This window comes from Magnolia sinica, chromosome 18, assembly GCF_029962835.1.
Source record: "Magnolia sinica isolate HGM2019 chromosome 18, MsV1, whole genome shotgun sequence".
Lineage (NCBI taxonomy): Eukaryota > Viridiplantae > Streptophyta > Magnoliopsida > Magnoliales > Magnoliaceae > Magnolia > Magnolia sinica.
Genome location: NC_080590.1, coordinates 29,270,918 through 29,288,411, shown reverse-complemented (window position 1 = coordinate 29,288,411; position 17,494 = coordinate 29,270,918). Strand labels below are relative to the sequence as shown.

At 37.2% G+C, this 17,494-nt stretch overlaps 1 protein-coding gene across 1 annotated transcript; it reads left to right on the top strand.

Annotated features, from left to right (window-relative positions):
* The first annotated feature begins 4,318 nt into the window (after positions 1-4,318).
* Positions 4,319-11,476, top strand: LOC131233150 (probable polygalacturonase). The gene is made up of 6 exons (XM_058229762.1): positions 4,319-4,460; positions 5,345-5,674; positions 9,577-9,697; positions 9,867-10,041; positions 10,489-10,559; positions 10,677-11,476. The coding sequence occupies exons 1-6, from the start codon at positions 4,431-4,433 to the stop codon at positions 11,378-11,380; spliced, it is 1,431 nt and encodes a 476-aa protein (XP_058085745.1). The 5' UTR covers positions 4,319-4,430; the 3' UTR covers positions 11,381-11,476.
* Positions 11,477-17,494: the final 6,018 nt, after the last annotated feature.

The following is a 17,494-nucleotide window of genomic DNA, read 5'->3' as shown; positions in this document are numbered from 1 at the left end:
CAGTGGACATCCAAACAACAAGAGCTGTTCCCTGCTCTTTAATAGCAAAAACAAACATACAACAAGAAGTCATCTGCTCAAGCAATTAAATATCTCCGTTTAACGGTAACCCGAAAGTTTGACATAAAATGAAAACAACTGTGAACTGAAAACAATGTAAGATGATGACAGTAAGAGAAAGATTGCTTTGTCATAGAACCCAGCTTCCTGACACTGGCGAGCGGCTTCAAGCAAAAATTGCTGCTGCGTTGCCTTGTCAGTGAAGAATCTTCTCAGTGAACCTTCTTCTCCAGCACCTCTTGAACCAAGCAAAAGGGAAATACCACTATCCCTTAACAAAATCTCGATGAGGAGTTGTTTCAATATCAAGCTTCTCTGTATTTGTTAATCGATGCTCCCTCTTCCAATCCATGACAACTACCCACCGCCCATTGCAGCAGCGGCTTGGGCAAAATATTCTAGTGCCGGAGAAAGATTACCTAGACGTAATGTCGAATCATACTAGTGGCTTTAGTAAAAGCATCCATTGCCCCTAGCTTCTGTCCAACCCCACTGCCTTCAGAGAGGACTCCATGGTCTGCTAACACGACTACAAGGCTTACAAGAAGGTTTTCAACTCACACCAGGCGTTGGGCGGGCATAGAGCTAGTCATTAGAACGTTAAAGGGTGTTTTGCGGCAAAGCTTGATGACCGTGATGAGAGTTTGATTGAAGAGGATGTGATTACCCATGACGAATTCTCGATCCAAACTGTGTCAAATCCGATCTGACTCGGTTTTCTTGACCGAGTAGGACTCGGATCAGATCAGGCCATGTACATTTCGGATCGGTTCGAGTCAGGTGACCCGGACTCAGTCCCGGATCGGATCGAGTTCGGGTTAGGCCATTGAGATTTTGGATCGGATCGAGTTGGAACCAATCCGATCCGACTCGGACCAATGCCGAGTCTTACCGAAGATGATAGGATGTAACACACTTTCATTCTACTCCTTTTCATAGATACATCCTTTAATTCTACTTTTGACATGAAAAAGTAAAAAAAGAAAAACAATTTATTTACCAAAAGTAAAGAAAAGGGGATTCTCTTAGAAGGGTGGGTGAGAATATCAATCCCATCTTCTAATTTTGCTTCCAGTAGAATCCAAGGCAAGTAATGTCCTTTCATTTTCAAAAGAGGGAGTTTTTCTATACTCTGGCAGCGTATTAGCCTCATACGTGGGCTTTCATAAATTGTACACTTGTCATGTATTAATTCTAATTAAACCGATTAAACTGTCAAAACTACTGTATTTAACTTAGCTTCTTACTATATCGGACTTTCTAAACAAAAGCAACCTCTGATTTGTGGACATTTGTTGGTTGAAATAAGACAATTGGATATTTTACATTTTAAACCGTCTAAAAATGTCCATCAATCCGATAAGAAAAAAGTAAAAAAAGTATGGTTTTTTTTTAAAAAATAAAATAAAAATTCTAGACAGATATAAAATGGGACTCATAATTTGGATGGTTTATTTAGATTATTAGTCACCATGTAAGCAATTTTAAAGAAATTTCTAAGTGCCAGAGTATCAGCCCCGCAATACCAGAGTATTATTGTCTGCCCTAATAGATATAAACACTCTTTTCTTCCTACTCTCGGTAATATAGAGTACAACTCTATTGGGCCCATCGTGAATGCATGTAGTTTACCCACTCTGGATCGGGTCGAATCCATTCGGATCAGGTTTTGGATCGGATAGGTCTGGATTGACCACAATCCGAACTTGGTCCGAAAAACATTTGGATTTTAATGGCCCAATTCGATCTGCACCGATCCAGGCCGTTGGTTCGATTCGGATCGGGTCAAACATGCCCAACTCTAGCTACTCCCCTCGCCACCCGCCAATGGCTGATGGTCGGTGCTCTGTGAGACCTACCATGATGTATGTGTTTCATCCATGTCGTCCATCTATTTTTATATATCATTTTATGATATGAGACCAAAAATTAGGTATATCCCAGTCTCAAGTGGACCACATTATAGGAAACAATGTTGAATGAACGTCGACCATTAAAAACTTTTTGGGAGTCAAAAAAGTTTTGGATCAAGCTGATCTTTGTTTTTTTCCCTTCATTTGGGCCTTTTATGACCTAATCAACAGATTGGATGTCAAATAAACAGTACAGTGGGCCTTAGGAGGATTTTAATGATGATATCCGATCACTATTGTTTTCCCGTGGTGTGGTCCACATAAGATTTATATTCCTCTCATTTTTCGTACCAAGCCCTAAGATGATCCGTAAAAATAGATGAACAAAATGGATGAAACACATGCATCATGGTGGAGCCCACAAAGCACCGACCACCAGCCACAGGGCTGGTGGCAGGGGGAGTGGCCAATCCGTTCTCCACTTACTAGGGCTGTACATCAAGCTGAGCCGAGTCAAGGTGGGGCAAGCTTGTAATGACTCGTTCGTGCTCTATTCACGTCTGTGCTTGAACTCAACATTAGAACTTAGCTTATTTGTGTTAAGTTTTTTACTCGAGCTAGTGGATCGAATCGACTCGAGTGACATAGTGTGCGAACTTGATTTGTATTTTGACTTAAGCTCCAAAATATGACTCGATTCAACTCAGTTCCACTACGTCGAGGCGAGTTTTTTTGAGTCGAGCCGATTGAGTTTAACGAGTTGACTCGGCTTATGACCAGGTCCAGCGCTGACGCTCCTCAGCTCAGAATTGCCTAACGGTCCAAAGGAAATCAAAGTAACGTGGCCCCACAATGATGTATTTATTATATCTACACTTTTAATTTATTTTCTGAGATTATTTTAGAGCATGAGCCAAAAAATTATTTACACCCAAAGCTCAAGTGAACCACACCACGTAAATGTGGGGACAATGATTCTCACCGTTAAAACATTCATGAGGCCACCATGACGTTTTTTTTCAATCCAATCTGCTCATAAGGTAGCACAGACATGGATGAGGGAAAAAAAATATCATGTTGATCCAAAACGTCTCTGGCCCCCAGGAAGGTTTCAATGGTAGACGTTCAATCCCCCACTGCTTTTTACAGTGTGGTCCACTTGATCTTTGTATATATATCATATTTTTCGGATCAAGCCTTACAACAAGCTTACCAAATGGACGGACGGTTTGGATATATCACAAACCTCATGATGGGACCCACATAACTTGCTGACGTAAACACATCAGCAAGATCGGTGGTGTGTGGTACACCAGCCAATCCGCTTCCCGGGTTACCACAGGCAAGTCGCGTCAGATAAAAGGTTCAAAAAATTCCTGACAAGTTAGGAATCTTCAACGCACCATTTTCCACACTAACATTGGCAAGTGGTGCACGTATCTAATTTGCATTGAATGGTACATCTTTTACGCTCATATGGTAGACCCCACTTTGTAATTTTTCTAGAGAAAAATGTTAGACTGATAATTATTTAGGTGGCCCACATATGTACATCCACCGCAAGATTTGTAAATCGTTCATCTAAATGGGCCATCTGATGAGCGTACCAAAATAATTTTTTCCCAGATAATCAAAATATAAGGGTCCAACTTATGAACGTATCAGATTCGCCATGCATGTGGCACGCTTGTTGGATCCCAAAGCGTGTGAAGCTACTAAACAGAGATTACTGTACATCAAAGCAACGCATATTCTCGGGAGTTTCCTGTCCATTTTCAGAAAATATCCCGTGCATAAAGAGAGTATATACAAGCGCGTTACCATGCACTCAGATTCCTTACACGTGTCATGCATGCAAAAGATATGAACCGTTCATCTAGTGTTCTTTCTTGTCAGTAGTTCAAAGGTGGAAAAATAAAATGATTTCATCCATCTTTTGCATCTGTTTTATTCGATCTGAAATATGAACCGTTAATTAGAATTATTTTCACCGCGGATAAGTTATTCGAATATGGAAGCCTAGGAAAACGTGTGAAAGATCCGATCCGCTCATCGGAGATCCGCACTGTGTTCATCCCATTCTAAAAAATAAGGTCCATGTATCATCCGGTCGTCCAAATTTTCACGGAATACATGAACGGTTAAGATCAATTACCAATGACTAAAATTAGATGCACAACAGTGGTCCACTTGATGATTCATCATCATCTCCCAATCGGCTGATGAAAGGTTGGAATGTCTCACACGTGTGTTCCAATTCCACGTGTGAACAAGTGCAATTAGCAATTCAGCGCTTCTCATTCTCGAGCGGGCGAACCTTTCTTCCGGCCGTCGTTCAATGGATGGGTTTTGTTATTTTAGTAAAAAAATCAATGGTAATTGTCCATCCACGTCATTTCAGGGGTAAATCCTTGAAGGATATTGCTGGATTCCGAAAGAAAAACGCCTCTCTCTCTCTCTCTCTCTGTTTCTATAAATAGTCGTCTTCTTCGATGCTTTAACGATAGAGCTACTGCAATGGCGTTGCAGAGAAATCCTACGACTCATGTAAGACTTTTATTTTTCCCTTTTGAGAAGGAAGATTGCATTTTTCGGCCGATTTTTTATTTGGATTTCTCTTTTTTCTTTGTTTTTGTATTTTTTTGGTCTTGGGTTTCTGTTATTTTTCAAAATCAAGAGATTGTCGGCTCTTCGTTTCGTTTTCAGTTTCCTTCTCTATTTTTTCATTTTCTCTGTTTTTTCATTTTCTTTTTGGCTATTTTCCATTGATTGTAAGAAAAACAAACATCTTTTTTATCTATATTTTCCTTCTGTTTGTATTAAAATATGATTTTTATTCTTGGATTTTTTTTATAAAAAAAAACTCAGATAGGTTTCTTTTTCTCAATTCAATTTTCTCAATACAAACGGAATTCTCTCTTTGAGAGATGAGAAAAAGATGAGACCTTTCTCAATACAAACGGAAAAACTCAGATAGGTTTCTTTTTCTCAATTCATTTAGAATCGAAATCGATTTTACTCTTGCAAATAAAGTCGATTTTTCCTGTTTTTCTTTTTGGGTTCTTTCTCTGAAAACAGAAGTTCTGGCTTTTCCCCCTTTTCCCCTTTGTCCTTTACTGTTTTTAGATCGAAAGTCTCTTCGATTTCATCCAAGAAAGTAGAAACTATCGCTTTCTTCCTTCCCTGCTTTTGCCTTTTCTTCTCTTTTCTTTAACAACCTCTTCTTTCTCTAATAAAATGTATATATTTTTATTTTTTTTCATTTCTGTTTTTGGGTTTTCTCTTAAGACAGCTTCTCTTTCCCTCGTTCTTCCTTTTCCATTAAAAATGGATTCATTTTCATACTCCCCTGTTTTTATTTTATGTTTTTTCAAAAATCAGACTCTGTTTTCAAGTTATTCTCTTTCTAATTTTCTGTATTCATTCCACAGATCATTCGAATATCTATCCTTGTCATAGTTGGATTCCTCTCTTTAAAAACAGCTGAATGCGCTAAGGAATGTAAAGATGAATCATTCTCCTACCAGTCGACGAAATGCAGAACTCACAGCGTCTCGCTGACGGAATTCGGTGGAGTCGGCGACGGCGTGACGGTGAACACGAAAGCATTTCAAGCTGCGATCTCTCATCTGAGCCAGTTTGTATCGGACGGTGGAGGACAGCTCTACGTTCCGCCTGGAAAATGGCTGACAGGCAGCTTCAATCTCACCAGCTGTTTCACTCTCTATCTCCATAGAGATGCTGTCATTCTCGGCTCTCAGGTATATCTGAATTCTCCCCCTCCTATCGTATCGGTTTTTGTATCGGTCCGATATCCAGCTTATTTCTAGATCCGAAACAAGATTTTCTTTAAAAAATAAAAATAAAAAAACTCGTCGTGGCACATGTGAATGAGATTCTGCCCAGCCATCCGTTTTACTCTTTTGTAATTATCTCTTGTTCGAAAATCAGGAAAATGTACGGTTGAGAGTTTATGAAGTACCCATTTTGTCAGTAATCCAAACCGTTGATAAATGAGTCCCATTCTGCATTGCCCCACATTGGAACATCCTTGTTACACCATTTTCGGGAAAATGTCAGCCGTTGCTCCATTTTCTCTGGCAGCCGTCCATTTGATTGACTACCTATTGAACGGATAGGATCTTCCCATATTTGAGAATTTTCATGCATGGACATGCAATGATATGGCCCACCAGACCATTGGCTTAGCTTATCTGAAGGTCGGTAGGTATTCTGTTGACCTCTTGGTCAAATCACGTCGTACTTTTGACTCCGTATGAAAGCCGGAACAAAAGGCCTTTCCTGCGGACGCTGATTGGATACTGCTCCGCTCCTCCCTAGCTAGGGACTGACAGGGGCTCTTAGGGGCCACCGTGATGAATTTATCTTATCGACACCGTACATTCATTTTTTTTCATATCGTTTTATGGCATAATTTTAAAATGAGGCAGATGTAAGGTTCAAGTGGACCACACCACTGGAAGCGGCCGTGATAATGACACCAACCGTTGAAACCTTCCTAATGCCCACCTTTATGGTTAATTTCCATCCAACCTGTTCGTTAGGTCACATACAACTGGATGAAGGGAAAACACAGAGATCTGCTTGATCTAAAACTTCCCTGGCCCCCCAATAGGTTTTCAACGGTAAGTGTTTAATCGCCACTGTGTGGTCCACTTGAGCCCTGAAACTGAATCATTTTTGGGTCTGTATTCTAAAATGATGTGCCGAAATGGATGGACGGTGTGGATAAAACCTATACTTCACAGTGGCCCCTCAGAGCCTCTATTTGTTCGCGTTCCTGTACAAGTTTCTGTGGAATATCTGTGTTTTATTCTAAAGAGTTGTTCACGTGCGGGTACACTTGATAATTCACCTGATTTTGCACGGTTATCTATGTGGGGTCCACTGTTGTTTTTGTATCATCCAATCCGCTCATTGATCTAGCCTCCCTTGGTGCTGATCGGATGTCCCTAAAAAATCAGATATATACCATCATTAAGTTGGCTACAACATAGAAAACAATGGACAGCCATCCGAAAATCCCCAAATTCACGTGGTGTTGGCCAGATAACGGTTGGATCGGCCTGACATTTGGGCCGTCCAACTCTCATGATGTGCAGACCCTGCTTGACAGGTTGGATACAATATTGCACAGCGGTGGCCCCATGCAGACCTGGAGGAACCTAACCGGGGGTAAAAATGGAATAAATATTTTATCAACTTAAAAATGTGACAGCTTCAGCTTGAGATTTGAACTGGTCAAAACTTAAAAGATTAGGCTAGTAGGGCACTTCCTTTGAGTCGGCAGACTTTTCCATTGATTGAGACCATCCCAATACCATTGTCAAGGCTACAATGGGAATTTTCTTGGGATAAATATTCCTTACCTAACTAAAGTCTGAGTGTGTTAGGCCCAAGTGGACCCACTTACAATTGTGGGTAGGATGGGTCCACCGTCGACTGCACATGGCTCCTATAATCGTATGGCCATGATAACCATTCAATTTTTCTTTTTTCTTTTTTGGGTCATGTGTAATTGAATTCCTTCCATTATCAACTGTGTTCCTTTAAAGGTGGATCCCCTTTGAGCCTATATACATGGATTGGATTGATTCAGCCACGTGCCGCTGTCGGCAATGAGACTGATTATGTATTCAGGCCTAACAGTTTTGGAACATGCTTTGAGTGGTTTCCGTCTAACAGTGGCACATGGCCCAATCAAATTCTATTTTAACGGGGTCACCACGCAATCTGCGTCTACCTCCGCTCACCATGGAATTGGGTGGTGGCAGCTTGGTAATAGAGTATCCAGGCTACATCCACTACAAAGCGTTTCTAGGTTGAAGCTTAATGTATAAATCAACTTGTGGATCCTATAGTGATGTTTTTTTAATATTCAATCGGTTCATCATTTATGCCCCCTATTTATCTACTTAGAACACAAAAATTAGTCAGATCCAAAACTCAGGTGGGTCACACCACTGGGCACAGTTTGGGATGTGGATGCCCACCATTTAAAAGATTTTATACTGTATGTGGGGTCCATTTTGTTATTTTTATTCCATCTAATCCATTAAGAAGATGAATCCAACTGGATGAATGGACATCCAGAAAATTAAGCCATTCCAAAACTCAGATGAGCCAACCAAACATGATTTAGAGGTTTTAGGCATGATTTTTCATATTGTGGCCCATCTTTGTTTTGGATTGACATGGATTTTAGAATAAAAGAAGAATACAATGGGGATTAAGTGATGTACGGTTTGGATGTCATTAAAACGTCTCATTGGGTGGACCCCATATGTCCATTTATACCTTAATTGTTCGATAGAAACATTTGTATTGGAAGTCATTAAATAGAGTTGGCTTCTATTCTAAGAAGCAGTTGCAATGATCCAGACAGGAAAGACTTGTGACTGATCCAGTCAATGCCTTCATATTGAGTCACCTTTGATCAATATACCTTCTATGGACTATTATCTGATCAAAGAATTTGCAAGATTGACAACGGTCATCAAGTCTCTGCAAAATCATATATGAACTTTTGATTGTTTTCGTACACATAGCCTTGATCAATGACTACAATCAATAGATTGGAACGATTATTTGAACTTTCTGGTTTGTGGTGGGCCCCAAATATTGAATGGTCATCCTTTTCCCAAGTGGGCAAAGCTGAGTTCCAGTAGCGAGTCTCAATCCATTCTTCGTTCTGAAGATCTTGTAGGCCAACATGGCAGATGCATGCAAGATCCAAGTTATTTAGTAGATGGAACACGCTTCGTAGAAATCATGTAAAGCATGGGCCTCACCTCTATCATGGCATGTGGCCCAATCAAATCCCGCCATGTCCCAACACCATTGACCTGCGTGAGGCTGGGATCATCACTTCCCTTCCATTAAAGTTAAACCCGCCTTTCATTGTACTTACTTTTCTTCCAAAATTCTTAAGTGGACAGTTTAAAGAGTCCAATTTCCTTTTGGGTTATCACCTAATCATGGTAGGGTCACTTGATTGATGGTTTGTATCATCTGGGCTCTCATCTGCCATTTGATTCCCAACCTGAAATTCAATCTTAACTTATTTACCGTTAGTGCCTCTTCTCTATGCTGTGGACTGTAAGGATGCATAGAACTAGTGTGGCCCACTATAAATTTAGTCCCCATCATGCTTGATATTTGCACATCATGGCAACACACCATCATCACAAAAGACAAAATGGAAGGTTCAGATCTTGCACACGTGTCATAAGTTTACTAGTATAAAAGCAAGCGGTAAGAAACTCTTCAAACTAATTTCTAAATACATCGACACTCGTTGTTTTTCTTGCATGTAACTAAAATATTTCACATGTGATGGTTAGTATTTCATGTATTTCTAATGACTTATATTATGTGTGACGGGCTTTTATTTTCGAGTCATGATATTAGGGGATGCTTTTTCCCAATCCAAATTAAGATTGAATGGTGATGGGAAGAGCAATCAGGTCCACTTCATTTGAGTGGCCCACTTCCCATCACCATCTGATCTCAATAGTATAGCAATAACAAGTGGTCCTTTCACTAGTTAATCTATTTTTTAAATTATATTTATGTATTATGAATACAATATTTATGTATTATGAATACAAAAAACATTCAATTTCCATTTCAACTGTTGTAGGATGAAGCAGATTGGCCCCTTATCGACCCCTTGCCTTCCTACGGCAGAGGAAGAGATGAGCCCGGCGGGAGATACAGCAGCCTTATCATGGGATCAAATCTCACTGATGTTGTGATTACAGGTACAACCTGTTCATCTATTTAAATAAATACTTGCACCGGGTCCATGATTCTCCAACTTGGCTTGTGTTGGACATGCTAGCTGTGTATTAGAGTCTTGATTCATAGCTTGGAGATCTGAAAAAGCTCCATCTTTTTGTAGTTTGTGGACTAAATCTGATCAGTTTTCAGGTGACAATGGCACGATCGATGGCCAAGGCGCTCTCTGGTGGGACAAGTTCCACAATAAACAGCTGAATTACACCCGTGGATACCTCGTCGAGATTATGTTCTCCAATGAGATTCTTATATCCAATCTCGTATTTAACAACTCTCCTTCATGGAATGTCCATCCCGTTTACAGCAGGTTAGATTTTCTTCTAATTCCACATTAATCTGTAATCCAATATTATTGCCATTATCAACATCAGTAGCTATCCAATCAACATCAGTCGTCGCGAGAGGTCCATTGCCTAGATAGTCCACAGACCCTTGATTGTTGCAATCGTATGTTTTTTCTAGGAATGGGACTCATCTATGAGGTGAATTCTCAGATGTTCGGTCCGGACTGCTTGACACATCCCACAATCCTAACCATTTACTAAATCAGAAAATGGTTACTGGCAAAGAAATGACAACCGCACTGATCATTGAAGACGTTACAATTCTCAGATGTTCAATCTGGATTGATTAACACATCCACCAATCTTATAAAATATAGGATTGAAACCATGTACTAAATCAGAAATGATGTTTGGCAAAAGAAATGACAAACCATACTAATCTTGTTTTTGTGGATTTCTATTTTATGCAGTGATGTAATCGTTAAAGGAATCACAATTCTTGCTCCACTCATATCTCCAAACACTGATGGAATCAACCCAGGTTTTTCTGGTCCCCTCAGATTTCTAGTTCTCAATCTGATAGATGTGTGAAATGACTGAATTTAGATCACTCTCAGTTCTGTTTGTGATCTTATTCTATTCTGGTTTCTGTTTATAGATTCATGCTCCAATGTCCGAATTGAGGACTGTTATATAGTCTCCGGCGACGACTGTGTCGCTATAAAAAGTGGTTGGGACCAATACGGGATCGCCTTCGGAATGCCCACCCAGCATGTGATCATCAGACGGCTCACATGCATTTCCCCCACCAGCGCTGTCATTGCTCTAGGCAGTGAGATGTCTGGTGGGATTCAGGACGTCCGTGCTGAAGACATCTATGCCATCAATTCAGAGTCTGGAGTGAGGATCAAAACTGCCCCCGGACGTGGTGGATTCGTAAAGAACATATACGCAAAAGGAATGACGATGAATACCATGAAGTGGGTTTTCTGGATGACGGGTAACTACGGCCAACATCCTGATAATGGCTTTGATCCGAACGCGATCCCTGTCGTTAAAAATATCAGCTACAGCAATATAGTTGCAGAGAATGTGACAATGGCCGGGAAATTGGAGGGGATTCCAAAGGCACCATTTAAAGACATATGCATCTCCAATGCAAACATGGAGGTTGTGAAATCGAAGAAGCCGATATGGAACTGCACTGACATTCAGGGAGTCTCGCATGATGTGAGCCCTCAGCCATGCTCTTTGTTGCCTGATCAGGGTTCAGAGGCGTACCCATGCCCATATCCAACAGATAGATTACCCATCGACGATGTGGAATTCAAGGAGTGTCATTACGATAGCATCCATCTATGATAATTGTCTATTTATTATCAGTGGCTTTGTTGTTTGAAGCCATTTTTTTAGTATAAATTGGAAATGAAGAAAGAAAATGAATTTGATTGGTCATTACTGATGGTGTGTTTGGATGCATATACATTATCAAATTGCAATTTCGTCCAAGCAAAATATAAGTACTTGAATTGTATAACTGGGATTTGTGAAACTGAATTCCTTCCAAAGGCAAGCCTCTGATCTCAATTGATTAAAACACTAAAATACTTAAAGAAGAAGAAAAATAACATTGATCACAGAGAGAGAGAGAGAGAGAGAGAGAGAGATGTCCTTGCTTGTGGCCCACTTGTAAGATCATGACCGTTCATCCAGTGAATTGTACTGTGGATGGAGCATACTTCAAAATCATACCAGTTGGGCAGACTGTAGGTAGTCATGGAGGTGTTTTTAGTGTTGCAAATGAAAATTTAGAAAAGCAAAGTCCAGCAAAACATATCCTACATTCTATAGGAGACGTCCTCTAATGGGTGGATAGGATTGTTCATTCGCTGCAATTTTTAGGCATGGCCCATCAATAACAACAGTTAGAAAGGTCAGAACTTGTAAATACATGCAGTTTTTAGACTGCCTTTTGAGTCTATCAGCATTTTTTAGCCTTCCTGGATTCATCCTCCCCCATCTTGGCTGAACATTAACCACGGCAAGAGCATATATCAGACACCTCTCAGTCCGACATGTCTGAGTTGACTCAGAACTCAGCAAACCCGGGTTGAGTCTGTATTGTGAGTTCTGCAAGGTGGGTAGACTCAGATGACTCGGTCTGGCTCAGATGAATCGTTCGAGACTCAGGTGAGTCAGTCCTGTGCAACTCGGCCAAGAGTGGCCCACTCAGCCAGCATGACACAGTACCGAGTCAGAAGGGATTTTACTGGAAAATTTCCCACTAAGGCCCCTTTTGGATACTATTAAATAAGTTAATTTTTCTACTTATAGCAGTAGATAAGTAACTTATTTGAGATAAGTTTGGTTTATGATCAATTATAAGTAACTTTTTTATTTAAACTTAATCACTTCAGTTTAATAAGTAGAAATCAAGACAAGCTATTTACTTATGGCATAAGTGTTGTTAACATATGTCTTAAATTTGCAAAGTTCGACTAGCTCAGGGAAAGTTCGACTCAAAGTCCAACAAGGAATTCCTAAGGTCTTTGACCAGTCGAAGGACAAGTTCGACCAGTCGAAGGTGCCATTCGACTAGTCAAAAGTTACGTAGATAGCACACGAACTCCGTAAATCTGAAGCGGTTTTCGGACTATTCCAAAGTCAGTGCGTAAGTGGGGTTTCCTAAACTATAAACAGGAGTCCATAGGGCTATTCTAAGGTATTCTAAGGCTTTCTAAAGAGATTCCAAGGAGTTCTAGGGTGTTAAAGGGTGTAGTAAGGGTGAGATTCGAAGTTGTTTGAATCAGGTAAGTCCTTTCTCTATATAATTTCTGTTTTTATATTGGATTTGTGTCGCTTTGTACCGTGGTTTTTTCCCAAAAGGGTTTTTCACGTTAAATCTTTGTGTTTTTTTTTATTGCTTGGTGCCATTTGATTGCTATCTTAGATTCTTATCTGGGTGATTCCGCAGACCAAATCCCAACAATAAGTAGATTATCTTAATTTAAGATCCAAACACCCTCTAAATGTTTGGAGAGAGGCTAATAATGGCACAGTTGATTTCTAAGGCTCTGTTTCGTAGATGCCTAAAAATGAGAAACTGAGTTTATCTCATTGTAATTAATAATAATTATATGTTAAAAATCTTATCCCAGAGACATTGTTTTTATGGAAACTTTAGGGTTATGATTTCTCTCCCTTACCACTATTATTTATAAACATGAAAATATATGCAATCAAAAGCACCAAATATATATATATATATATATATATATATATATATATATATATATATATATATATATATATATATATAGACACACACACACACACACACTAGCACTAATCTTGAAGTCATAAATATTGATTATGTCCAATTTAAAAATAATATAGATAACTAAGAAGAATGATTACCTTTAGTGAAGATATTAGTCAATCGATCCTTAAAAGCTAGATAAGGTGTGCCGATAATACTTAATGCAAGCTTTTCTCAAATAAAATGACAATCGACTTTAATATGTTTGGTTTGCTTATGAAAAATTCAACTGAAAGTAATGTGAATAACAACTTAGTTGTTGCAATACAACAGTTTTGGAGAAGAGATGTAAATGCCAAGTTTAGCAAAAACGAAGCACAATCATAGAACCTCACTAGTCCCAAGCTCCATAAATAATACTCAACTTTATCAAAGGACCGAGTAGCAATAGTTTATTTTTTTTAACTCTTAAACATAATTAGATTGCCTCCAAAAAAAAAAAAGTTCAAAATTTTGTAGTAGAGCGGCAATGATCCACTCAATATCATATGAGCCCAAATATTGAAATGGTCATGATTTACATAGAAAAGAACCTTCCTAGGAGTGGCTTTGATATAAAGAAGAATTTCAAAAGGAGCTTTGAGATAATAAGAATCAGTGTTTGCAAAAATTAACTAACAACATTGACTATATGGGCAATTTTAAGATTAATGATGGAAAAATAAATCAACTTCCTGACTAACCGCTTGTACATGCCACAATCACCGAGAGGATCGAATTGCCTTGTAATAAATGATGCTTAACTTTTATAGTGACTCGGTTGAGCAAGAATCACGCATATCAGTGACATTAAAAAGATTAAAGTGGTATTTCATTTAAAAAATGAAGATACCTTTGTATGAATGAGCAACCTCATTCCTAAGTAAATATATAGCGTAAGGGATCTAAACCGATGATATCAAAAATTTTGGCTAAAAAAGCATTTATTAAGGAGATATCATTAGGATTATCATCAATAATTATAATATCATTAATGTACACTACCAGAATAATAGTAAAAGTGTGACGTCGCTTCACAAAGATGAAGTAGTTAGATGAACCAATATCAAGGATGGTGGTACCAATTCGTTCGAATCACACACAAGGTGATTATTTGAGTCTATAGAGAACTTCTTGTAGCCAACAAACTTTACCAGATAGTCTTTTATATTGGAGACCAAGAGGGAGCCATATACAAATTTATTTGTGGAGATCTTCTTGAAGAAGAGATTTTTTCATGTTCAGTTAATAAAGTGGCTAATGCCGACAAGCAGTGATAACGAGAAGAACACGTATTTAGATGATCTTAGCAATGAGCGAAAATGCATCATAGTAGTTAATTCATGATTTCTTAGTAATGTCATGTGTAGCTAAACAAGCTTTATACTGAGCAAAAGACTCATTAAGATTATGTTTTAGGGTATAAAGTAATTTGCACCCAACAACGTAATAGCCACGAGAGAGATCAACCAACCACCATATACTTTGCTTCTTAAGAGCTACAATTTTATCGAGCATTACTTGTTTCTCAATCATCGGGGGTCTTTTAAGGAAGCCACCACCAAAAAGAGATTGAAATCAGAAGAAATAATAGAGATAAATGTATGAAAATGTAAAGACAAAGTTAAATGACACAAAATTACTAAAAGTGTACGAGAAAGTAAAATAATATTGTACTGTAACAACAATGGTACGATAAGTACAATGAATAAAAATGTATTGATCAGAAGATGACTTAAATACAACATGAGTTATAGTAGATGAGTTAAGTTGGTAATGATTGTAAGAGGAGGGTTACCTTACTTATCATGGAACACATGAGGGTTTCTTTTCAAAATAGAGAATATCTTAAAAAATAAAACATCGCAAGAAACATATCAACATATAGTAAAAGGACAACAACATTTATATCGCTTTTAGACAAAGGAATATATATATATATAGATCATAAACTTAAAAATGAGTTTATACTATTAACTATGCTGATATAAAAAAAAAAAAGAAAAAAAAAAAAAATCCAAACACCTTGAGAGGAAATACGAATATTTCTAAATCGAGTTTCATGAACTTAAATGGGTAATTTAAAATTCTATTTATTATATAGATAGTAGTGAGAACTTCTTTACTTAATAGCTTTTAAGGTCTTTCATTCTAATTATAATAGAATATCTCTAATAAGTATAAATTATTTCATTTAGACACTTCATTCTGTTGAGATGTGTATACACAAGACATTTAAAGCTCAATGTCAATGTTTAAACAGAAATGTTGTAATTCTTGACATGTACACTCTTTGACATTATTAAATATAAAGGTTTTATTTGTACATCCAAACTAATTATAAACATATTTTACAAACATTTAAATAATAGAGGGAACATCTGTCCTTTAATGATTTGAATATCGATATCGATACACATATCACATACTTGGAATACAAAAGCATATCAGTATCGTATGAGAAATATCATATATATTGGAGAATATATTGCTATTTGAGAGGAATACTAGGAGTGATAAAAAAAATTTAATATAACTTCTAGATATGTTGAAAGAGATAAATTTACACATTTTAAAATTAAAAATCACAAAATAAATACGTATATGCACAATAAATTTTCTTATAATTGTCAAATAAAATTGATGCAATTATATTTAAAATGAGTTCATATAATTTATAAATCAAACAATACAAGTATGAAAATAAATTCTTCTAAACAAATTTTAAATAAAATAATTTTTTTAAAAAAAATGTATTAAGAAAATATATCGCAATCTATCATTGATACATACCGAATGTATCACATATATCAATGAAATGGGAGAATTTTACGAGAGGTTTTTATCTAAATATTACAACATATTAGTGATACATGACAATATTTTGTGCAGTACAAGAGAATTTAATTACTCTCCCTATATATCATATTGCCTATATCCGATATCAGCAGTACCGATCAATATATTGATCGATATTATCGATTTTTAAATTCACTAGTCTTGTTTCTCATAAAATACCATGAGAACATAGAGTAATCATCAATAAATAATATAAAATAATAATTTTCAAATGTAAATATTTAAAAGTGTAAGTTTTCAAACATCTGAATGGAAAAAAAAAAAAAGAGGTTTGACAAACTTATTCATGCGTAAAGGATAAGAATTATGGAGATACTTATATAAATAACAAGTTTCACAATCCAAATTAATGAAAAATTAAAAATACTATAAAGTAAATTGCAACGTAAATTTACTAATATGTGACGAAAATCTTAAATGCCACAAATGTACTGCCCATTTTATTTAAATTGAACTTTGCAATAGAAGTAAATGAAGTAGTAGTATCTACGTTGCCTCACATCCACCACCAATCCTTTTCCTAGTTTGCAAATCTTGAATAATACAAGTGTTAGAAAAAAGGTAACAAAATGATGAAGTTGTTTAGTTCGTGTACTTATTGATAGTAAATTACATCTGAATCATGGAACATAAATAATAAATAGAGTAATAGATGAGCGTAACTAATAAGATTCTTTTCCAAACACTCTATAATAAGATCCATCGACTAGTTTAATTTTTTGAAGAAAAATGGAATATGTAAGAAAGTCACGTTCCTGATTAGTCATGTAGTCGATTGCACCAAAATCAATGATGTATGATACACTAGGAACAAAAATAGGCTTGTATATGCGATTGGTAAAAATACTTAATGAGCTCCTGACAGACCCATGACAAAACGCTCTAGTGTGTTGGCATCTACATAGTGCATATAGACCATGTTGTATCTGTCCACAGTATAAAATAATATATAATTAGCACGTTCATTATCCGAGCATTTTGTTGGGTTTCCTCCCATGTTTGATTTGGGCCCAACAGAGGTAGATCTCTCATAATTAGGTGAAGGTTGAGCAATGGTGGAAGCACAAGTGACTTCAATATGAAGTAATTATAGGTTGTTTCCAAGAAGACAAAGACTCCCTTACTAAGACTTGGATGAGTTGAAGCTCAAATTCATCATTAAGTCCACCAAAAAACTTAAAAATATAATGTTTTTCATACCATTTCAGTAAATCAAGAAGAATAGTAACAGATAATATATAAATGTTAAGGTTTTAGAAAGACAACTAAAGCATAAACTTTTCAAAACTTTGGTTTTAACTAGATTGATAAATTGCCAA

Excerpts from the sequence above, each read along its gene's own strand:
- LOC131233150 (XM_058229762.1), top strand. The coding sequence starts at position 4,431 with ATGGCGTTGCAGAGAAATCCTACGACTCAT. Across the intron at positions 4,461-5,344 it reads AGAGAAATCCTACGACTCAT|ATCATTCGAATATCTATCCT; the intron begins GTAAGACTTTTA and ends TTCATTCCACAG. Across the intron at positions 9,698-9,866 it reads CACTGATGTTGTGATTACAG|GTGACAATGGCACGATCGAT; the intron begins GTACAACCTGTT and ends ATCAGTTTTCAG.